Source organism: Rhamphochromis longiceps, linkage group LG3, assembly GCF_057381845.1.
Source record: "Rhamphochromis longiceps isolate RC_006_pf linkage group LG3, R_longiceps_female_GT1.1, whole genome shotgun sequence".
Lineage (NCBI taxonomy): Eukaryota > Metazoa > Chordata > Actinopteri > Cichliformes > Cichlidae > Rhamphochromis > Rhamphochromis longiceps.
In genome coordinates this window covers 5,935,219-5,959,875 of record NC_140559.1, presented here as the reverse complement: position 1 = coordinate 5,959,875, position 24,657 = coordinate 5,935,219, and the positions used below count along the sequence as shown (strand labels likewise).

The 24,657-nt window shown below is 43.9% G+C and overlaps 1 protein-coding gene, 1 long non-coding RNA gene and 1 pseudogene across 4 annotated transcripts; 1 reads left to right on the top strand and 2 right to left on the bottom strand.

Moving 5' to 3' along the window:
• Positions 1-46: 46 nt before the first annotated feature.
• On the bottom strand, positions 47-15,016 carry LOC146672649 (rab3 GTPase-activating protein catalytic subunit-like). 3 transcript variants are annotated; one of them, XM_085388528.1, is made up of 5 exons: positions 14,912-15,016; positions 13,996-14,133; positions 4,769-4,996; positions 901-1,004; positions 47-79 (listed from the first exon to the last, which is right to left on the bottom strand). In XM_085388528.1, exons 2-4 carry the CDS (start codon positions 14,119-14,121, stop codon positions 903-905), a joined length of 456 nt encoding a protein of 151 aa, XP_085244654.1. In that variant the 5' UTR covers positions 14,122-14,133; positions 14,912-15,016; the 3' UTR covers positions 47-79; positions 901-902. The 3 variants fall into 3 exon arrangements, with proteins under 3 accessions (XP_085244654.1, XP_085244637.1, XP_085244646.1); XM_085388511.1 differs by lacking the exons at positions 47-79; positions 901-1,004 and adding exons at positions 1,751-1,796; positions 3,542-3,638; XM_085388520.1 differs by lacking the exons at positions 47-79; positions 901-1,004 and adding exons at positions 2,922-3,213; positions 3,542-3,638.
• On the top strand, positions 5,432-9,052 carry LOC146672650 (uncharacterized). Its single transcript, XR_014908332.1, has 2 exons — positions 5,432-7,018; positions 7,345-9,052. It is a non-coding gene; the product is annotated as an uncharacterized LOC146672650 (long non-coding RNA).
• Positions 14,578-23,615, bottom strand: LOC146672648 (rab3 GTPase-activating protein catalytic subunit-like; annotated as a pseudogene).
• Positions 23,616-24,657: the final 1,042 nt, after the last annotated feature.

Sequence of the window (24,657 nt, the reverse complement as noted above, 5' to 3'; positions counted from 1 at the left end):
CAGGAACGGAGAACTTGGCCTTGAGCGAGCGAGCTTGAGTGATGACTGTCTCCATGCTCAGCAGCTGGTTAATGAAATCCTGCACACAGGACAAGAACAACTGTCTGCTCAATCCTGACAGCATGAGACCCCAAGACTGTCACATTTATACACATACGTGGTTTTTCCTACGTGGAACGTCATAGGCTGAGTCTCGGGGTGTAAAAGGCGTGTTTGGAGTCACAGTGGATACACGGCATACTTAAATGTACTTTGAGAAAGCCAAGAATACTTTTACACAACAAGACTGTCCAATCAAGGAAAACTAACATGGTGGGGTTTAGCTGTGCAGCTGTACAGTGTTATTCAAAGAAAAGGGGCTGTATGGATACTGAGTGCTAGTGAGAAGAACATTTTTATATGTGAAGAACTGATGATTGTTCTCAGACTTTAGGACAGTATTAAAGCAGGTGTTTAATGCACCTAACGTGTGATCAAACTCAATAATAACAATCTCAGTCTCTGTTTTCGATCACTGATAAACACATCCGATATCAGCAGAGTATAAAAGCTTTGAGCCCAGGTGGGAACAGCCGAAGGAATTACCTAGGTTTAGAAAAAATCACTGAGGAAGCACTGGAGTTTGTTACTCCAGCTCCCACTACAATCCCACTGCACCACACCCCTGTTTTCATGGTTCAACCATCAATGGCCATAATAATTATCAGCCAAGTTCTCAGCCATGGTGCACACTGTCCAGTCTACGTACACCTCATGTACAGCACATACTCAACTACAACAAAAACACAGTTAACAACCAATCAATAATTTATTTAAAAACAAAACTTTTTTGGGTGAATCTAATGATACTTTCTTTTAAACTGAATTATTTGTGGAAAGTCCGGTCGAGTTTTCACTGACCTCTAACTTCTTGTAGTCCTGGTTGGGGGACTGCAGGAGCTTGCTCGCTTGAACTGTAGCTTGCTGAATGGTTTTTTGCACTGATGGAATATCTTCAGCAGACTCTGAAAGAGAAGAAATGACAGTGTTTCCAGAGTGACAGAAAGCTGTGATTAAAAGAAAGACCTGCCACGTTTGTAACCTCAATTACTGTTAACATGAGAAAAAGCCTAAAATCGAGTAAACCTGCAAACTATTATCTTACTAATACAGATCCTTTTGAAATAATCAAAACCTTCACAACATTTTATAATAATCTTTACAGAGATTAAAACATATCCACAAAGTCTTGATGGATTATTATTGGAGTTAATTAATCCAGCTATTTCAGAGGATCACAGAACACATCTGCAAATAGAAACTAGGCCTTTTGTCCAGGAATATACCCACATGTGCTTTGGCACAAGGAAAAACTCCCTTTAAACAGGAAGAAGCCTTCAGCAGAGCCAGGCTCAGGGAGGGGCGGGGCCATCTGCAATAACCGAGTACAATAACCTCAGTTTGATCTGAATTAAGAAGCAGAAAGTTAGCGGCCATCCAGGTCTTTGTGTCTTTAAGACATTCCTGCAGTTTAACTCATTGGTGTGTGTTATCTGGCTTCATGGACAGATAGAGCTGGGTGTCATCTGCATAGCAGTGAAAATGTATGCTATGTCTTCTAATGATACTGCCTAAGGGAAGCATGTATAATGTAAACAGAATTGGTCCTAGCACTGAACCCTGTGGAACTCCATAATTAACCTCAGTGTGTGAAGAGGACTCTCCATTTACATGCACAAACTGGAGTCTATTAGATAGATATGATACAAACCTTCACACATTCACGTGTTATCAGCACGGAGCGTCTCTGTCAACCTCTGGAAGTAAAGCTTTTAGTAAGTGTCATAAGATCAAAATACATTTTTTAAAGAAGTGAAACGAGGACATTATTGTTGTGTCCAAGCTATGTTTTGTATTTTGTAGTCCAGACTTAATCAGAATTAATTTGCATACAACCTGGATAGGCACCAAAGCCTTTCTGACCTGCTGAAACATTCTGGGATATTACAGAATAAATGAAAACTAGCTTTCTGGTTTAATTAGAGAAAAGGTCTGAGTATCACAGCAGGACGTTAGCTGATTGAGGTTTCTCCAAAGTACTGAAAACTCTCCTCAGTGATGTCCTTACTAGTGTCTCTCATTGGCTGTCTCTAGACTCAGAACTGGTCTTAGCAGTATACCGTCAACTTAGAGACGATCCAGAAACTAAGACCTGTTATAATTATACGTGAACTCTCATTAGCTAAATTGATGGTTGCACTGCAGGTGTCAGGGAACAACAGCAACACGACTGAAAGATCTTTAGCTTCTTCTAAAAACCAAATCAAATTATGCCCTGCTCCAGATGTGACAGTCTGAAGACGAAATCTAGACTTTTCTGTATCCTGGATTAATTATCAATTTATTGTGTGTAGAATAAAAGAAAGAGTGGGTTTTATCTGATTTCTGATCATTACTGGAGAAAACTTGACTGAAAGAAATTCATGTTGGGGAAACTTTCCAGGCTCCTTTCACAGTGAGGGTTGGGTAGCTAGTTAGAGTAAACAAACTAAATCACATTTACCTGCATTTTAACACCAGGGTCATGTTCTACCCATCATGCCTACGCAGCCCTGAAAATATCACGTGTCCATCTCTGATACTTATAAGAGCTCAAAACTGGCCCAAACCCTGATGGAGTCCAAGGGCCTGCAGTGCAGAACACATCTTGAGCCCAAATCTTGGAGGGCTCAGGATTTGGGCTTTTTCTGCAGCTCATGGGCTGCATTCACTGAACCGACCACAAACTCATCTGTGCACCAAAGTACACAGTGAGACGTCCTTTACCCTCACATCACTGGACACTTCCAGGTTCTGGGTTCCAGTCACTCTATACCAGTGGTGCCCAAATCTTTTTGCATCACAGCTGTGATACAGAACGGCTGTGTGTGCAAAGCCTGTTTCGTTTCAGTGCCGAAAAAAAGGGGTTGTATTTTGATGTAATGACTGTGTCGATGCAATCAGTCATTACATCACTCAGCTCAGGACTGAGCTGTCTAGACGCCAGCGTGTATCATACAGTGCGTCCACTTGCAGCCCTCCTCGTTTCCCAGCCATCGCGCCCCCGTCTGCACGTCCCCACACAGTCCTCACGTTTCACAGTCAGTGATTGTAAAGAGTTCCTCTGCAGTGGCTCTGCCAGGAGCCTGTCTGCAGAGAAGTCATTCCTTTGTCACTATCAGTGGCTTCATCCACCTGCAGAGGAAAGCAGCTACCATGCACCTTATCATTAAGGTATTTGGTGATGCTTCATCCTCTGCTTTGTGTTTGTGTGCGAGCCCCGTCAAAAGCCTGTGCATTATGCTGGCAGCGTCCAAGATTTCTACTTTTTTATTCATGCAGCTTCTGGGTTTTTTTCTCCATTAACAGCTCGGGTTGCATTTCATTTTCTTAGTACTTATTTTAATATCTTTAGTTTTTTGTATTTCGGTCTGACTGTAATTTACCTGCTGTGGGCTCAGAGTTATTTTCCCTGATTTTATTTCATATAAACGTGTTTCTCAACCAAACGGTGAGGACTTACCTTCTTCCTTCAACTTCAGAATAGTTGCATGAAGTATACAGGGCAGGAGGTGACGGGCCAGGTCTGCAGGTTTCTGCATCGCCATGTAGTGCAGAACCTAAAGACAAACCCCCAAAAAGTTTAGTTTGCCTGGCTTCTGTTTTCCTTTTGCTCTTTCAGATCAACAGAATATTTTTGCACAGCCAACAGGCTGCCTCTGAAGAAGACTCCAGATAAACGGTGACCTTTCTCTATGATGGTTATTCACAGAGGGACCAGTCATACCCAGATCTTTAAATCTGTCATAAGACTATCAGTGAGCATTATTTTTATCCATCCATCCACTGGCTTCCGCTTATCTTTTTCAGGGTCGCGGGGGGCGCTGGAGCCTATCCCAGCTGTCGAAAGGCGGGGTACACCCTGGACAGGTCGCCAGTCTGTCGCAGGGCTAACACATAGGGTCAGACAACCATTCACACTCACATTCACTCGCACATTCACACCTAGTGGCAATTTGGATTATCCAATTAACCTATCCCCACAAGCTGCATGTCTTTGGACGGTGGGAGGAAGCCGGAGTACCCGGAAGAAACCCACGCAGACACGGGGAGAACATGCAAACTCCACATAGAAAGACCCCGGCCTGATGGTGGAATTGAACTCAGGACCTTCTTGCTGTGCTGCAACAGCGCTAACCACCGTGCTGCATTATTTTTAACTTTCTCTTTTTGGATAAACAATGTCTTTAAAAGACAGGCAACATTTTCAGTGATGGTGCAAACTGGAGCGCCGAGCTCTGCTTTCATATGTGCAGGAAGAACATGCAAACGCTTGGCAGGGACCTGCCCGGGTCCAAATCCAGGACCCTCTTTGGGTGAGGAAACAACTAACCCCAGTTACTGTTTGTCCCTTTCCCATAAAGCCGACCGGATCATTAATAGAAGCTGGTTTAAAGTTGTTCTTCATTTAACACCATCACACCACAGAGAGCTGCTGTGTGTCAGTTAAACATCGTGTGTGACAGCATCAGATCCTTTTTCATCAACATGTGAAAATGCTTCAACATGTCTGTGAGCACAGATCTGTGTTAAACTGACTTCTCCAACATACATGAGCCAAAACGGTCCCATGGCAGAAGCTGATCCTGAAAATCAGCAGAAACATTCATGAAAACACTTTGTGATCCACTTAGTAAACACGTTTGGCTTAAAAACACGCATGTGGCAAAACGAACGACCTGCTTCAGACCTTCTCGGCCTCCTTGGTGTCATCAAAAAGTCTTTTTTGGCGTCGTGCAGGTGTGACCCTGGCAGTCTCCCAAGCCTCCACCCACATGTTGCCTGGGATCTTCATCCTGGGACTGAGTGTCCCCGTCACCATCGTGTTGCCCTTCTCATCGACCACTTCCTCTTCTACGTAATCCCGAGGTGAATACCAGGGCACAAAATCCTCCAGGACACAGCCGGGGTTGGCTGCCTGTGGACAGAGACACAAACTCGTCCTTTAAATGAAGTAATGTGTAAATATATTCACTGACACCTCATACTGGCACTGACGACTCGAACAGGGCCCACTCACGACACCACTGCATTCATGGACCCAAGCACACCAGGCTGTCACTGAACATAAAATGTCATTTAGGCATCAAAACGATTTCCTTCTGTTCAGGACTGGAAGTAAATACGTGTGATCTGGCAACAAATGTTTTACTTTTTTGTGTAAGAGTAAATCTGAAAATCTATGAATAACAAATCAATTGTATTTTAGTATTAAAACCAGTTCAGACTGAATAAAGAGCTCGTCCACACTGGATCAGAAACATAGAGACATGGTGGGAATAACCAACACTGTAGATTCAGGGCAGCTGCAGCATGACTTACACTGTGTGCTGGTTGTTGTGATATTTTGATACCACGGTTAGCATTTACAGGATATTGTTTTATACAGGAAAACTGTTACTCAATAAGGCCCATCTAATAGTTGTTTTTCTCTTTCTCTGTGACCCAAGAATTAATGTGTAAGACTCACAGGCTGGTACCCCAAGGTCGAAAATACCACAGAGACGAGACCACTTCCTTACTCCCATCCTCCCTTTTTCTTTATCTCTTAGAAAAAGGCTCGTTAAAGGCCAGGTGGTTTGTTTCAGAATTCACTAATGAAAGAACTCTGTATTCTATGTCTAGGAGTGTATTTTGCTGGGATGATCATAAATTGTAGCTGAACTGATAAACTACACACAGGATACTTCTTTGCTCACAAGGCAGGAAGACGTTTCCTTATTTGGTCTGTACCGGTTTGAACTGAGAACTTGCTGACACACGAACCTTTTTTTCCTCTATATAAGCTGTTATGTACTAAATAAACCTTTGAGTCGATTGGGAAGGCAACCTAAAGCAGTCTCTGTTTTCTTGTTCTCCCAAGCTGCTCCCGAGCTCGTACTAACACGCTGAATGGCATACCTGAGTGTTACTTTAAATAATTAGGAATCTTAGAAGGAAAGGACAGAACTCTGCTTATCGCTCGTGCCTTGGAGGGAAAACCGGGATGGACATTTTTTTCCTTCAATTTGGCGTCAGAAGTGGGATAGGCTGACAGAAGGTAAATATGCGTCTTTCATATTTATATAAAGACCGTATTATACCTCTCTCAGTGATCGATCCATAAAAAAAAACGGGATATGCTGACGAAGTTTCACTTAGTGATCCAGAGAGATACACTGACGACTTCCTCAGTCCCCGAATAAAGTAAATTAACCCTTGTGTGGTGTTGGTGGACCCGCTAGAGTTGTGGCTTTCCAAATTAACACTATCAAACAATTTTATGTTAAATTACTATGAATTAATGTGCTTCTCGTTTTTCTTTTATATAAAATGTTATAAATAAATCAGTTATAATCAAGTGGAAAGACACAACACATTTATACGTAAAAAAAAAAATAATAATAATAATTAATTGTTTAATTTTTCTTTAAAAAAAAAAAAACAAAAAAAAAACACGGGTCTCAAGGGTTAAAAGCAGTAAATTAAAAGCAGAAAGACACAGGGAGTTGCCTGTTGTTTTGCGAGAAGTTGCTCGTTAAGTGAGAGTTGCTCACCCAAACAAAAATTGCTAGCAATAAATTTAAAGTGACCTCAGCTGTGCCGCAGCGAAAATACTAACCTAAATCCTCCTAGCGTGTAAACCCCTCTGGAAATCACTGAACATGGGTCAGAATTATTCAAAGACCACAGACAGGTCCGATAAAAAATCTAAAGTACCTGTAAAACCAAAAATTAATAAAATACAAAATAAAGTCTCAAATAACGGCTCAGTACAACTCCCATTTCCGGTTACGTGTAACCTACGTCCGCGAATCGGTGAAGACGTCCATGATCACGTATCCAGAACATGCGGAAGTGCTTATGTGACTGACTTTGTTTACAACTTACGGACTGTAAGTTCAATGCATTCTAATTTATTTCCGGAGCCCTATCCCGAACGATTATCGCCAGAAAACAGGTCAGTAAAACTGAAGGCCAGTGCAGATACTACCACGAAAGCTAAAAGTGTTAAGATAAAGTTGAATTTTGATGTAGAAGGCTCAGAGGAAAGTGAGAAACTAATGTATGCAGGATTACCCGCTCCAGCACAGCAAGGAAGTTTCAGAGGACGGAAGGATAAAAGTAGAGATATGTGTTTTTATTGTGGCTCAGTTTTCCAGCAGCCGCAGACACCCAGAGCAAAAATGAATTTGTGTATTTCATTTAACATAAAGGGTGAAATGTTTGCTGACACTGATAACAGCTTATGTTTTCTCTGCCCTATGTACCGACATGATGGAGAAGGAACATCCTCTGTGTCAGCTGGACCCTCAGCAGAGAATGAACTCAACATCCTTTTTGTCCGGTACTCTATGTCACACACTGTGCCAAAAAAACGTGTACAGACGCCACTACCAGGTAATCCCATGACTGGGAGCCACACTTTTGTTTCTCTCACACTTTTCAACAACATGATAACTGCTCACACAAGTGAAGGTCAAACAGTGATTTTGTCACATAACTCAGACATAGTTTATGACATAACTACACCATGTCGTCACATAGATCTAACCTACCCTATCCACTGTACTATTTCTGCACTTACGTTGCCAGCTGAATACCAGAATATGACATTGTGGTCTAAAAGTGAGAATGATATAGGATTTATTGACTGTACACTTTATCACGTACACCTATTAAAACACAACAAGCCAGTATATGTCAAGCAACATCCCATTTCTGCCGAAAAAGCCGCAGCCCTAGATGTCATGATAGGAGATTTATTGACTACAGGAGTAATAAAGCCCACACTCCTGTCAATCCTGTGCCAAAGCCTGACAAACCTGGCGTATGGCGTTTCATACAAGACTTAAGGCAAATTAATGCAGTCAACATTCCTCTGCCACCTCTCGTTTCAGATGTTCACAGCATATTGACATGCATTGCATACACATTTTACCGTGGTGGATTTATGCTCCGCTCCTTTTTCTCAGTACCTGTGCATGAAGACACACAGCCGTTATTTGCATTCACACATAGAAATAAGCAGTACACTTGGACTCGTTTGCCCCAAGGCATGATAGACAGCTCTGCTGCTTTCTCAATGGTGCTTCACTCCTCCAGGGCTGCACCCTGATCCACATGTGGATGACCTCCTCCTCTGTGCTCCGAGTGAAAAACTATGTCAAACTGCTACACACATGCTTCTCCAGCACCTCCAAAAGACTGGCCACAAAGCATCAGCAAAGAAAATGCAGTACTGTCAGACTTCTGTTCAATATTTGGGATTCACACTGTCTCACGGAAAACGTTCCATGACTGCAGACAGGGTCAAAGCTGTGACCTCCGTCCCTCGGCCCACTACACAGAAGGAAATGTTGTCCTTCCTGGGCATGGTGAACTATTGCAGACAGTGGATACCAGACTGTTCTTTTCATGACCACATTCTGCGTGACTGTTGTAAAAAAGACAAGCCTCCTCGAATACTGTGGTCCACAGAAATGACTGCCTCTTTCAATGCATTAAAGGGAGTGCTGACCTCCGCCACTCAAAGGTGCTGCCTGAATTGTTCAGGGAATGCCGGCCTGCCTGAGGGCAGTAGCAGCTTGCTCTATCATGATAAGGGACTGCGAGAAGCTCACACTCTCACATGACACTATTCTACACACCAACCACCAGGTCACGGCCATTCTAGCAAACATAACTACACAACATATGCAAATCTCACTATAAAAGCGAGCAGCACACCTGATTCGCCAGCACATTTATTGATCCTATGCTGTGCTCTTCTGACCGACAGGATGGCTCAGACAGGCTTGACGATCATGACTGCATGACACGTATACAGGAATCCACAGCACCACGTCCAGATTTAGAGCAAACACCTATCCCAGACTCAGCCACGGTTTATGTGGACGGGTCCTGTTCAAGGCCGAGTGACAACTCATTTCTTTGTGGCTATTCAGTGGTAACAGTGCCTGACATCATACTAGAGGCTCACTCATTACCATTTCACTCAGCACAAAAAGCAGAGCTCATGGCTTTAATACGCGCCTGTGAGCTACATTTGGATAAGCATGTGACAATTTACGCAGACAGCCGCTATGCATTTGGCGTTGTGCATGACTTTGGCACATTGTGGAGACAAAGAGGATTTAGATCTGCTGATGGAAGATAAATTGCTAAATTCTGATTTTGTTCAAAGACTTTTTCAGGCTATACAGCTACCATCGGCCATTGCAGTTGTAAAAACGAAAGGACACAGTACAGCTGACACAGACGAAGCAACAGGTAATGCCTTAGCAGACGTGACAGCCAAGGCTGCAGCTCCCACCGCCGCAGGAAGTATTATCTGTGCCCCTACAGCTGCCACTTGTTACACTCCCAGACTATTTAGAAACAAATGTTGATTTAAAATTTATACAAGAGCAAGCCTCTGCATGTGATTACACCTATTGGGAGAATAATGACTGTACCTTAGATGACAGAGATGGCTTATACAAAATCTTAAGGGTTTGATTGCCCTCCCATATTCCCTGATGCCAGTCCTTGCCCGACATTTTCACTGTGTGAGTCATGTCGGACAAAGAGGGGTAATAGGGGCAATAAAATCAAGATTTGTAATTGAGAAAACATTGCATGCAGTAAAAAGCATATTAGCAACCTGTCTAACATGTGCACGAACTAATGTAGGAAAACCAAAAGCAAAACATCAGCATTTACCACAACCAGATTTTCCATTTCATACATTACAAATTGATTTCACACATATGCCAGCACAAGGAAGCATCAAGTACTTACTGGTAATAGTGGATCAATTTAGTAAATGAGTAGAAGCTTATCCAACCTCAAAAGAAACTGCAGAAGTAGTCTGTCAAAAGTTGAGCAATGAAATAATACCCAGATTCGGAATACCTCACCAGATTAACAGTGATAGAGGATCTTCATTCACATTAGAAGTAATTCAAAAGTGTGCTAAAACTTTAATGACCTGGGTCAAATTACTTCCTCAAGTCCTCTGTGAGATTAGAATGACTCCATCTGCAGTAACCAAATTATCTCCATTTGAAATAATCATGGGAAGACCATTTCCAACACCATGGTCAGCTTCCAGAGGGGCACCGCTATTAGAAGGTGATGTAGATATTGCATTGTCCGACTATGTCTACAATTTGGTAGAAACACTGAATAATAACTATCAGAAAGTTTGTCTCTCCCAGCCTCTCCCCTCCACAGATCCAACCCACCAGTGGAGACAAGGAGATGCGTGTTGGAGAAGCCACTAAAACCAAGGACACTCTGGGAGGCCGCGCGTGTTCCAGCCCCAGACTGTACTGGCAGTGACGAAGAACCAGCATCCTCACAGACGGACAACCTCAGTGGATTCATGCCAGCAGGGTTAAGACCAGCCCAATCGGACCATCTCAGGCGTCGGATCAAGCAGATGACATCTCCGGCGGGCCAACGCCCGGAACCAGAGCAAATAAACACACGGGTAGACGACATCTCCGGCGAGCCAGCGCCAGGATCCAATGTACATACACACACACAATCACTGATTAACACACAACGCCTGAAAGAACAACAACAAGGTACTCAAACATCCAGCAGGAACAGAAAGCCAAAAGTACCACATGATGTCTAACCTGATAAAGCCAGACTCATTCCATCCTGATAATGGAGAAAATGAAATGCCCATTGTCATCATACGACGCTTATTCTGTGTCTCTCGAACCTGGGACCAGGCCAGGAGACGACTGAAGAACTGTTTTTCTTATATATTTAGGTTATTTATCATATCTATCGCATTAACCTTAGGATTTCTCTTTGCTATTTTGTATTGTAAACTGCAACCATGTTCACATTTCTGCAGGTCATATTTTGCTGACTATACCTCATGCTCTATTTTGCAAGACACCTACTTAATGCACTCATTACGTTCCCTAAAATCAGTAAATGACAACATAGACGCCACTAATAAACCATCTTATGCGCCCTCTAGAACAGGAGTCAACTCCTGGTATGAAAATGCCAGAACAGCCGCTCGTGACTTAGGAAACAGTAACTGTTATGTCTGTTCAAAGGCTAATCCAGAACAGGTAATAGTAGGATACCCCATATCCGGTTTCCCCCTCACTGAGGGACTAGAGGAAATCGGCGGAGATAATGCTCTCCTTAAAGACACTTTACAGTTGACTCTGAGCCCTCTCGACTGCCTACTTAGACACACACACACACCAACTAATCCTGAGACTCCATTAGGCGAATTATTGAAGTTATCTAATGACACCGCAGGGACCTGCGCCCCAATGAAACGCCCTAAGAATAGGTTAAAGCCCTCACTGCCATTAGGACAGATCCCTCTCCATTTTAATACTAGTATGATATGTCTGCGCAGACTAAAGTTAACTGGCCCAGACACACACATAGATTATACAAAGGATAACTATCCATTCTTCTCTGACTCCCCAGGTGCACGCTGTAATGAGACATGGCTAGCTGTCTCTATGGCTGAAGTTTTATCCTATCTGGAAGAACACACACACAGTTCAAGTTCGAGCAGAGACTCGATCATTGTTCCCCCAGACGGTGTATTAAATGATACTGACTGGGGGGAGTTAGTTAAATCACACATGGTCACGCGCCTGACCAGACCAATCCCACATGCTTATTGGATGTGCAATAATACCCTTAGATTAGCTCTACCTGTTAATTGGACCGGTACCTGTGGTCTAGTAACCGTTGATGTATGCTGTACTTTCATTCCCAATAATACCGCCCCTAACGGTTCATTCACACAAGCTATGAATAGACTTGAAGCATTGAAGATAGAACTAATTGCCAATACAGGCCACGGTCAGTGGCTACATAAGTGGCTACAGGACACGTTTGGAAGATGGAAGGAACTAATTGTAGCCTTTGTAACCGTTGCAGCATGTTTTTGATGATTATTGTCTGTTGTGTGATACCATGTATACGCTCTCAGAATTTTTGATATTAAGCTTGCTCGAAGGACCAGTTACAGTTATGATTTGTCTTTATATTATGTTATTACATTCTGTCTTTATACTATGTTATCATTTCATGATAAAAGGAGAGAACTGTTGTGATATTTTGATACCACGGTTAGCATTTACAGGATATTGTTTTATACAGGAAAACTGTTACTCAATAAGGCCCATCTAATAGTTGTTTTTCTCTTTCTCTGTGACCCAAGAATTAATGTGTAAGACTCACAGGCTGGTACCCCAAGGTCGAAAATACCACAGAGACGAGACCACTTCCTTACTCCCATCCTCCCTTTTTCTTTATCTCTTAGAAAAAGGCTCGTTAAAGGCCAGGTGGTTTGTTTCAGAATTCACTAATGAAAGAACTCTGTATTCTATGTCTAGGAGTGTATTTTGCTGGGATGATCATAAATTGTAGCTGAACTGATAAACTACACACAGGATACTTCTTTGCTCACAAGGCAGGAAGACGTTTCCTTATTTGGTCTGTACCGGTTTGAACTGAGAACTTGCTGACACACGAACCTTTTTTTCCTCTATATAAGCTGTTATGTACTAAATAAACCTTTGAGTCGATTGGGAAGGCAACCTAAAGCAGTCTCTGTTTTCTTGTTCTCCCAAGCTGCTCCCGAGCTCGTACTAACACGCTGAATGGCATACCTGAGTGTTACTTTAAATAATTAGGAATCTTAGAAGGAAAGGACAGAACTCTGCTTATCGCTCGTGCCTTGGAGGGAAAACCGGGATGGACATTTTTTCCTTCACTGGTCATTATCACTGCATTACTGCCTCAGGTCTGCAGGTCTCTGCAAAGACAAGGTTCAAATAACCTCTGAAGATGATTTATAAAACTGCAATGAGCTGTTTGAAAACTGACGACCACGTGATCGTCTGGTGATCAGAGGTTTCTGCACTCACGTAGCTTCTCCCAGCATGACTGCATCCATCATGCCACACTGTCAGTGACAGAGTCACAGCTTTCCACAGCGTAGGCTGATCAACAGTCCTCTTATTTCACACTAGTTTACTTGTAAAAGCCTACATGACATTTTTTATTAATTCATCATTAATTGCACAGAGAAGACGTCGTTTTCTTTAAGCTAACAGTATTATTAAAGTTCTTCATGACTGGGCCCAGTGTCCTCTTTATGGTCACCCTACCACAGCGGTACTCTCTGTGACTACTGTGTGTGTGTGTGACTGCACAGTTATGTTCACTGCAGGCAGTTCACACACACACACAAAACATCCTGAACAGTAAAACTAGCAGACATGTAGCAACTCGAGGGCACACTGACGCTAATGTGTGTATAAGAATTTATTTTATTTATGTATTATTCATATTATGTTATTGTATGATGCCTTGGTGCCACTGGATTTTAGCATGTCTCACACTCATGCAGTTAGACAGATGGTGGGGGTCTAGTAAGGAAGTTGGGGGGAAGCAGAACTCCACAGGAAGAATCTTTTGTCTCTTCGAGGACTCTGGGAGGCAGCGAGGGAGTGTGGACCTTAAGGTGTGAAACAGCTGTGCACTGCCTTTTGTTCCTGAAGAAGGTTTTTAACTGAGAGCCATGCTAGGCTCAGGGAGACTCTGCTGACCGTCTGCCCCGCGATCATGCAGGCTCTCCACCAAGCTTGGTTGTCTGTTCTTTGTTTTGATTAAAGAATGTTAGCTGCCGCTCGTCTGCAGGCTTTATTTAATGGAAAACTTCCACAACATGTGGCTAATGCTGAAGGCTAACGGGTGGCTGTAGCTCATTAGCAGGTCATCTACTGATCAGAAGGTCGTGGTTCAATCCCTGGTTCCTCCAGTCTGCAGGCCAAGTATCCTTAGCCAAGATACTAACCCCAAGCTGCTCTCCGATGTGTCCGTCTAAGTGTGGATGTTAGACAGGAAGCACTAAGAAACTTAGGAGACAGCTGACCCAGAGTGTGTCCGACTCACTTTGAAGGACTCCATGTCAGATAGCAGACAGGCACTCTGCATCCGAGCACGCAGGTGGGTACCTTCAGCTGATGTGCCCAGTTTGGTCAGTACCTCTGACTGCTCTGCTAACAGGTCCTCTGTCATTGGAGCAGGTTCCTGAAAATGAAACATGATGCACAGATATCAGACTCAGTCAGCTTCAGCTGAGCTTAATGACATTTCTGTGAACCACTTATATGAGATCTGCTTTCATGGTTTTGTCACACAAAGGTCGCCTCTGTACTGTTACAACCGCTTTCTTTTAGTTCTAATTATTAGCTGCACGTCTTTGAACATGGAGCGAGTGGGGTTGGGTTAACTCTGACTCTGAACTGCCCACAGGTGTGAATGAGAGCATAAATCAGAGGTGTCCAACTCCAGGCCTCGAGGGCCGGTGTCCTGCAGGTTTTAGATGCGTCCTTGATCCAACACAGCTGATTTCAATGGCTAAATAACCTCCTCAACGTGTCTTGGGTTAGGGCTATCCTTTGTTGCTAGTTAGCCTGACCTGTATCCCCAATGTTAAGTTTGTACATTGTATGTATGGTCGATTAGGTCATCTCAGTTGCAGGCAACCAACAAATAAAGCTTATCCTTATCGTGGAAGTTCTCCAGAGGCTGAACTAACCATCTGATTCAGGTGTGTTGACACAGGGTGAGATCTGCAGGACGCCGGCCCTCGAGGCCTGGAGTTGCCCACCCCTGGGTTAAATGTTTGGCTGTCTCTCTGTGTTCGCCCTGCGACTGGCGACCTGTCCAGGGTGAACCCCGCCTCTCGCCCTATGGTATGGGATAGGCTCCACCCCGTGTGACCCCGACTATTATTTTCAACATGCTGTATTTGGAATAAATAACAGCATATGATGTGTTTGCACAGTGAGGCAGTGACTCTGACCTGTGTGGTGACCTGTGAACACAGAGAGGCTCTGCAGAGTTGAGCAGAGTCATGTTGTTGTAGGGGTGCAGCCTGCCCTCAGCTCTGCCCTCAGCTTGTGTCGCCTCAGGCTCGCCCTGGTCACTCAGGCACTCGAAGAATTCCTCCTCGCTGTCACTCCACGACTCCCAGGATTTTCCTTGAGACATCTCTCTTGTTGAACTGGAAGCACTGGTTGCACACTCTGGTCCTTGGCGGCTCTTCTGGCAGGCACCTGAGACCCTGTGTTCCTGTTCTTTCCCCTCGGGTACCTTGTGAGATTCATTTCTGGCCTTCTTCCTCTCGATACAACAATTCAGCATCTGTCCAGGAACAAAAACTCTTTTCACACATGGAAACATAACACTGCTACTTGTGTTCAACAGACAACACGACATAAACAGGTGTTTGGGAGTTTGAAGATGCTGTATCACACTGAGCATCAGCTCTCAGAATTCATTTTTCTCTTTATCACCTAAACATCGTTCCAATTATCAAAGTTAACACAACACTTTTGATAAACCACTGGAATTAAAGTTGCAAGTCTACAAATGTGCATGATGTTGTTTTTTGTCTTTTAAATCGTTCGATTAGTCCTTGCACTTTGTGCACTTTGTGCACTGTGTGGCTACCTGGAACTTCTGATGCAAAAGACAACAGCGAAGATCAGGAGCTCCACCTGCCAGCCTGCAGATTAGGAAGCACAGAGATGGATATGAGTGAACACCAGTGTGTTAACAGAGAAACAAATACTGCTTAAACAATTTCAAGCAAAGTTTTAGTTAAAGCACGGCACAAACACTGCAGGGGCTTTTGTGCCTGGTATTATGTGCTTGGATTTTTACATTTTGGTCATTTGTCTGTTATTTGAGAGGGACAGAGATCCAACATGACTGACAACAAGACCAAAGCCCGATTCTAAAGTGTCGGCTCAGCTGGACAGCTGAAGCTGGACAAAGTACAGACATCCAGCATTTGACTTTATTTATATGGCACAGGATAAGAACCACAGAGTGCTTCACAATAATATGAAACAGCACAAATCTAGTTCAAAGCCAGGCTAAATAAATGAGTCTCAAGCTGCTGTTTATAAAAATAAATGCAATCAAGGCAACATAATGATGGAGGCAAAGCACTCCACAGCCTGGGGGCCCCCGCTCTGACAGATCCATCTCCTCTGGTCTCAAAATGTGTTTCTGTCTTCTGTCTGTGTCCAAGTCAACAGTCTAACGAGGTCCCACAAATGTCTGCAAATAGGTTCTGCTCTTCCACGAAGTCCTTTGAGATCCCGACTGAAATCGGCTGGTGCCAATATCTGCTGAGTGTTGGCCACGAATAAAGCAGCAATAACAGAGTTCAACGAGAACAACAACTTTTCATTATCACTTATTCTTCACTCTCTCCACAGCTGACGGACCAACAGCAGCACACAGAGGACAGTGGTACCAGATACTTTGTATGCCGTCACCATCTGACAGAGGAGCTCCAGGGCTGAAAATATATCCTCAACCTCAGGTTCAACTAACGAACTGACCCAGTCACAGACTTCCAGGGAGGCTTTGGAGTATCATTCCCAAGTTCAAGCACAGCCCCTAGTCCCACTTCTTAGAAAGGGAAACCGCTACTGTAGTCTGCTTATCCCGAGGTGGGAAACCAGGACAGTCCAACAACATCCACAGACTCAGTGGGACTCGCACCTCCAGCCCAGGAGTCCTGCCACCAAAGAGTCATGTAACTCGTCACAGACCTCGCCAATTAATATCAAATCAAATATCAGCTGGTTCAGTCCCAACTGATGGTCTCATTATTCAGGTTTCACACAAGAAACGTCTCATGACGGGTAAAAACAACGAGCTCTCTCAAGACTTTTGCAAAACATGCTGGTGGCAGTGGTCACAGTAGAACTACTGAAGGTTTCAGCGCACTTTTGGTAAAGTGGAAAGAATATTATTTCACCATAAACGGGCCACGACCAGGTGCTTCCCACAAGATTTCACACAGACCAGTGAAAAGAATTATCAGAAGAGTCAAGGCCCAGTTATGAAGAGCCACAGAAAGGCCTGGAATCAGCAGGTACGACTGTTTCAAAGAAAACTATATGTGCGCAAGAGCCACAGAAAAAAGAGAAGCGTGAAGTGTGTTTAAAGTTTGCTGAACAAGTCTGTGAAACGCTGGCAGAATATTATCATCTGCATTCATAAAGTATCCACAGGCGTCTTTGCCTGCTCTCCTGTACACTCATGAGTTCACACCTACCTGCCCCTCTAACACCATCGTTACATTTGCTGATGATGCGACAATCATCAGTGGAGAAGACGGCGAACAGGCAGGAGGTTAAAAACCTGACAGGCTGCTGCAATGAACACAACCGTCTGCTCGGCGCCATCAAAACTAAGGAGATGTGACCTCAGCAGAGGGAAACACGTTCCTCTCCACATCAAGCAGACTGTGTTCAGCGAGTGTCCTCGTTCCTGGGGACTCACGTAGCTGAGGACCTCTCATGGTCCAAAGTCAAAGACTCCACCTCAGGATGCTGAGGAGGAGGAACCATCTGGAGAAGAAAGTCTTGGTGGCTTTTTTACCACAGCACCATAGTGTGTCCCCACCTACTGCTAACAGCTTGGTATGCTAACTGCTCAGTGGGTCATTAAGACAGCACAGAAGAATAGTGCCTGTCCCTTTCCTTCCCTGGAGGACATGGTCAGCACTCGCTGTCTCAGGAGAGCCAATCAAATCTCATCTCATCCTGGACAGCACCTGTTCAAGAAACAGGACAGCCAGGCTAAGAAAACAGCTTTTCCCCTGGACCATCGATCACTGAACACTAAGCTCAGTGAATGGAGCGAGTGAGCCTCCCTCCTACCTGAGACACTCCTGTGTAACATTCAGTATAATGTTCACTAATGCTGCCAAATGTAAGCTTACATCTAATACAAAACACCAGCATAACACGGGACAATTACACCCTCCCTCCATGGCTGCTGCCATCCAACCAGTGCAATACTCCTCTGGTTAAATGGTAAATGGACTGGTTCTTATAAAGCGCTTTTCTACTCTTCTGAGCACTCAAAGCGCTTTACACAACTTGTGCATTCACCCATTCGCACAAGCACATTTTTCTAGGTGCTTTCTAAGTAACATTCTCTCTCACACACACACACACGCACACACACTCCGATGAACGCATCGGAGAGCAATTTGGGGTTAGTATCTTGCCCAAGGATATTTGGCATGCAGCCTGGGGGAAGCCAGGAATTGAACCTTCCGATCAGTAGACGAACCGCTCTACCGCCTGAGCTGCAGCCACCCTATTTTATTGCTATTTTATTCAGTTTGACGAATGAATGATGAGTGTAAGCAGGTAAGAATGTATGTAAGCTCTGCTCCAGTGTAATGCATAGGTACAACAATACGCTTTAACTTTAATATAGTTTGGTCATTTAATTCAATTCAATAAAACTTTATTGATCCTGAAGGCTGACCCCGATGGAAATTGGGTTAAGGCTGCCGACCTTTGCCAGCGCCATCTTACCCTTCTGACCATACATACATGACACAAACATCACATGGGGAAGACAGGTCAGAGAGGTATAACAATGGAAAATGCACCACATGAGGAAAGATAAGGAGAAAAAAAATAACTCCCCCCAGACTGAGCTCCAACAGGGAGATCAGTTTGAGAACAGAAAAAAAACACCTCTGCACATGAAAAATCTCTTAATACACGAAAGAAACACATGACAAGCAACAGGGATGGGTAAAGGGTGAGAGACAGCCAGTGTAGACAGTACATCCGGGCCTGCGTGCGCTGGTCTCCTTGATCCACCGTCAGCATCGGAGGGGAATAAGCGTCGAAGGCGTTTGGAGGGGGGAGGAGTGTACATCTGCATGTGTATATATATGTCTGTGTAAGCGTGTGCGTGTCCAGAGTTCAGCTGAGACAGTGTCCTCCTCCTTGCCAGGCTAAGTAAACAGTCTTCCAGCCAACCCAGGTGGCCTTGCATGGAGTGGGAAGAACAGTCTAAACACAGTCGTTATCAGGGAGTTGTGGTTCGGCCACGGCTGGGGCCGAAGGGGTATCCGCATAAGTGATGGAGGTTTTTACTTTAGTGCGAACAGCTCATATGAATTTCAAAGCTGTTCTAACACTCCGACACTGGTCTCTCAATCTCCCGTTGGAGAGCCGTGAGCTTCTCCATGATGTTATCAAACTTGCGCTCCGTGATGTTGTCATTCTTGTGCTCAGAGAGCCGATTCTGAGAACTCAAAGACACGACGTCGTAGTCTCACTCCAAGCGCTTTATTTGTTACGCCATTTTTCTCCACACCAACAACAACCCTTCGCGGGCAACAGTACTCTCGCAGTATAACAGAAAATAACAAGTTAACAACGACCGCAGTGAGCTTCTCCAAGATCTTATCCATGCTGCGTTCAATGAGCCCATTTTGAGAAACTCACGCCTCTTCCCATCGTTTGAATCCCAGCGGGCAGCCTTGTGGGGGTTTGAACAGCCGGTTCCGCTTTCTTAATTCTTCGATAAGTCAGGGCCAAGCCAGCTCCGATCAGCCAGAACCCTGTTATCATGGCTCCAAATAGGTAGATATCTTCAGCACTCAGGCTCACCCGAGCCCAGACTTCTCGTTGAGAAAGGGGTGTCAATTGCATTCAGGGAGCAGTTGATCCAACCCATAATTCCTCTTTTAGGTTTTAGAGAACAGACTGTGAGAGAGTGTTCCAGGGAAAAGTAATACAAAAAACACGAGACTAGACAAGGACACAAGAGGCTAAGCAGGGAAGCTAAGGGAGAGGAGAAAAGTGCGACTGCCTTTGTTAAGAGCAAAACTCTCTGAATGCTGTAAACACACCGTGTTTGGGTGGCTGCATCCCAAAAACACCACAGCAACACTGAAGTCTGGAGGTGGGAGCATTATGATTTTGATGTTCCCAAAAAAATGTGTGATTGCTTAGAAAAGTTATGCATAAAAACTTTATAACAAGCTGCAAAAGGGACTGAGCCATTAAATCTAACTCCAGGAAGGATGAATGGAGACATTGTTGATTAAAATCTGCTGCCATCTACCAGGATGATGACGATGAAACAAGGATGGATGTTTCAGCAAGACCATGATCACAAACACAGCCGATGGAAACTGTTGGTTTCAGAGGAATCAAGTAAAGCTGCTGGAACGGCCCAGCCAATCACCTGAGCTGAATCTGTGGGAAGGATCCACGGAGCATTCAGGATTTATAGACTGTTTGTGTGGTGAGTGGGTCAAAGTCATGAGCAATGATGGGACTGGTTTCTCCATACAGAAGCTGCCATGAACTGTCATCACCAACATTTGTATAAAGTAATAAATAAATGTCTGTGTGTTTAATGTTCCCGTGTTACCGACATCTGGTGATAATTTCACATCAAAGCACCTTTAGAAATATATTTGCTTAGAGAACTGCTGACGTGTTCAATACTTATTTTACCTGCTATAAAATGAAAATGTTAATATGTGTGACATCTTTAAAATCAAAGCAGCACGAGCCTGTGAGGTACCCACCCACAAATAAGATGGTTATTTTCCCACCGGTAACGCAACTCAAGGACAAACTCCTGCCAGAGGTGTCCAACAGCCCACCGTAGCAATAGTTGACCAGACACACACACAGAGCCAGACGGTAGGTCAGACTGTCACTGGGGGCTGACTTCAGCTGGTGGAAAAGGTTCTACAACGAGGGAAAAGACCAGCATGAAATCAAACAGCAGGACACCAAATTTAATACATTCTAATAAAAATCCTGACAAAGTACTGACAGCACTGAGCCCGTCTTCACTCTGAAACTTATATTGGACCTGACCTGAGTGTAACCTTGAGTGTGCGAGTGGTGAAGAGGCAAACATACATAATCAGAGGTTTCCTCTTGCTCCGATGTCCCACTGGAGTTGGACAGCTGAGTGTTATTCTTACAGTCAGACTTCTCCACAGCAGCATCTGGAAACAGAGACACAAACACAAATAAATAAGTCTGTCATTTAGAAACTCTGTTGTTTTATAGATGTTAGAAGAATTAAACAAGTGCAGCTCACGTAGTCAGCACTTCATGATAAAACACAGGATGCTGATCGCTCAGTGGCAAAAGCAGGATGTGACCAGAAGTAGACAATAAAAATAAGAACGCTGCCTGATATCCTGTTTAAGACGACGCTCTTGTGCTTTACTGAGCTGCTGTCAGATGGGATCAATATCTGTGGCCAGCACTCTAAGACATAAATGCAATTACGGCTGTAGTTTTAAGATTCAAGGCTGTCTTAGCTCGAGCTCGAGCTGCTGAGTGTGACGGGCTCAACAGTGACCAGGAAGGAAAAACTGTTTGTGAAAAGAAGCAGAGGAGCCACATCAGTACGAGTCAAACTACCACACGCTGCGAGGTCTCTGCTGCTCTGAATATCACGCTCACCGTCTCCTAACACGGGATCCACACCTCTTCTGTCAGAATCAGTTTCCTCATAAAATGAGCTGAAACCATTAAAACTCAGTCAAGTATCAGTCAACTCCGACTAGTTAATGCCTTTTAAACAGGTTACATGATTAACTCTTACCAGAAGGACAGAATTGAGTATCTCGGTGTTAAGGGGCGACTCATCGATGCGTCGATGGCGGCGAATGTGCTTCCGGGCACTGTGCACCATGTTGGAGACAGACAGTTTGGAAATGGGCACAGTTGCTGCTGGCTCGGTCAGCTTGGACAAAGCAGAGCTGATATCACTGTTTTCTACAGACGACAAACACATCCAAGAGTTTCTGTTCAATTGCTGAGGCCCGGGTCAGCACAGATGCCCAGATCTCCCAGTAAGCTACGCACGTTTCCAGAATGCAGTATGGTCACTCAACAAGTAAAGCCAGAAACCTGACCTTTGCCCTCATCTTCAGCGTCTCCTCTTCAGGAATCTCCTCTGTAGACTCAGTCCTACAGCAGAGTTTAAAGAGCTCTGTCACAGCCTCACCTACAGGGAACACAAACAGTTACTGACCTGATATTTTCTTATTCAAACTTTCCATGAAGCACACGCTTCAGCACAGCGAAGCAGGACAACATCTGTGTAACATTTTCTAAATCATGGACGTGGCAACAAAAGAAAAGTCCACTTTACATCACATGTAAAGTGCTTGGGGCTGTCATGAGAGGCGGGGCACACCCTGGACAGGTCGCCAGTCTGTCGCAGGGCAAACACAGAGACAGACATTCACACCGTGGGAAATTTAGAGCCCCAATGAACCTGTCCCCACTAACTGCATGACTTTGGACTGTGGGAGGAAGTAGGAGGCCCACACAGAGAACAATGAGGAAAAAAGACACTTTATTTATCCTTGACTATGTTCTTTCTATCGGTAGCTTGATTACATCCGTCTTATCTGCTGCGCATCATTTGATGCATGAATTTTAGCCTCTTGGCTTAGAAATAGTTTCCTCTGTGCTGTTTGGACAAAAAACAAAGCCATAAAAAGTCTTCACACATCACACAACAATGTGTATGTTTGTAATGGATCCAAGTGTATTAGCAACCAGAAAAATACAACATGTAGTATGTAGCGGTGTGTTTGAAATCTGTACTGACTAGTAAAACCTCTGTGGTCTGCCCCAAAGCATCATGGTCTCTGCCCCCGAGTGTCCCACTGATCAGTTTAACTTACCCAGTAAACACTGAGGATTTTCAGCCGTCCTGACTCGAACTGACCAGTGAGGAGCTTGAAGAGGGTCGAGGTCACTGTTGGGTGATAAACAGAGTAAACAGTAGAGGAGAGTTTCTGATACACTTTTAGTTAAAGGGTTTTTATAAGTAATGAGTCATGTTTGATTACATGTGACGTAGTCCTTCACCAGTAATCAAGATAATTACACATGTAAGCATTTCCTTATGTCACACTCAGTTTGTCCCTTCATGCTTGTTAGACCTGTGCCAGCTCTGTTTGGGCCGTACAATCAAACCCATGTACGTTTACCCTTTTAATAAACTGCTCCACCCATTTCCTACTTTACGAGTGAAATATGAAGCAATGCAGTGTGTACACGGATGCAACACTCAGTGCTCAGCGCAGCGTTTTGTGTGCTATAGTGCAAGTGAACAGCTCACTCCCATCAAAGCTTTTCCATTGGATCGTTAACACAAACACCAAATGTCAGGAGGACATGCGCCTCAAACTGAAGTTGTCGTTCTAGCCCGGGTATTGTGTTATCCTTGTCTGTATACCGAGCTTCTTATTAATAAGCAGCTCTGCACAGGAGCAGAAGCAGAGTCCAGCCTGTTGCTCTTACAGTATAATACTCATAATAAAAGCACAGTAACCGTGGTTAGTCACTGAGCAGCCCGGTGCGTTTCTCTTGATTTCTTTAGTCAGGGTAAATTCATTCACCTGCACGGGTTAGCTAAACGAACTTTACAAAACAAGTTTCCCCGACAGCCGAGTGCTCACCTAAGGACCTAAGTTACGGATTAGCTTACACACACATTTAACTTACCGAAAATAATACGGTGGGGCCTCAGGTCCTCCTGTCTGGTAGTCCAATTTACTGAAGAACACCTCAGGCTGTCACTTTGAAATAGTCGGTAATGTAAACGCTGGACCTCTCAGCATCTGCCATTCCCGAACAGACACATGCAAGTTTGTCCGTGACCGCAGCCGCGCTGTACATTTATTTCAGTTTCAATATTTTTTTCAGTTTCAATATTTTTTTTCAGTTTCAATATTTTTTTCGGTTTCATTTCAAGGTGGCATCGTTCTGATCCCATACACACACACAAATCCTGATTTACAAGTACACAATATTTATGACCACAATTTGAGCCCATATCCTCTCTCTACCACAGCTGCCTTTGAACTTGCCTGGGCCAGGTCTGAGTCCAGCTTTGCTACTCCTGCCAGGTCACATGACACAGGTGTGTGCTCTGATGTCAGCAGGCAGGTCAGTGGAGCCCTCTGGTGGTGGATATATGGCAGTGAAACAGGAGGAGACCTGAGAACAGACAGCAGGCTTAACTAGCAGGACAAAGTAGCATGTAGTACTTGGAGTCATCACAGCCAATCAGCTCTCAGGAAAATGGAACATCATATAAATATTTCTCTTCTTTGATTTTCATCAATTATTTCCTTTGATAGATTTTCCGTCAACACTTCTGCTTGATTAGAAGCTCATAGGCAGTTCCTGTCACTCTACAATAACACAATGTAAAGGCTGCGCTCTCTGCCCTCCCTAATTTGACATATTTTGTTGTTTTGTGTGTGTTTGTCTGTGTGAAGTTTTGATGTGTATGTGAAAAACAATTTTGAAAACACTGGAAAAAGACCTCAAGACATGTTTTCCTTTACTTTCTATGAAACAACAATTCCCACCAAGGCTTTTCAGGGTGAAATTTAGTGTATAGAAAATAGCTGTGCCAGGTTGTCTCCATCTAGTGGTGAACATGGCCTCACCACTACATCAGGTGAGCTTTTCACTGTGCAGTGACACAAAAGTCATTTAACAATTTAAAAAAAAGCAATGTTACAGATTCAGTAAGAACTGAAGTTTATCATAATCCTTCAAGTTTCACTCAGTAACAGCAGCTTTTTAATATTATTGGCTATAGTTTAGAGTCACATTTATATGAAATGTCAAACAATCACAGAGTGACACTGAACTAAACAATCAATGCCATGTGAGTTGTTCTTGTTTGTTCTTTATCTTGGATTTATTG

Coding starts and splice junctions, on each gene's coding strand:
- LOC146672649 (XM_085388511.1), bottom strand. CDS start 14,121: ATGACAGAGGACCTGTTAGCAGAGCAGTCAGAGGTACTGACCAAACTG. Junction 3,639..4,768: donor ACACCAAGGAGGCCGAGAAG/GTCTGAAGCAGG, acceptor GTTTGTCTTTAG/GTTCTGCACTACATGGCGAT. Junction 1,797..3,541: donor TCTGAAGTTGAAGGAAGAAG/GTAAGTCCTCAC, acceptor CTTTACTTCCAG/AGGTTGACAGAGACGCTCCG.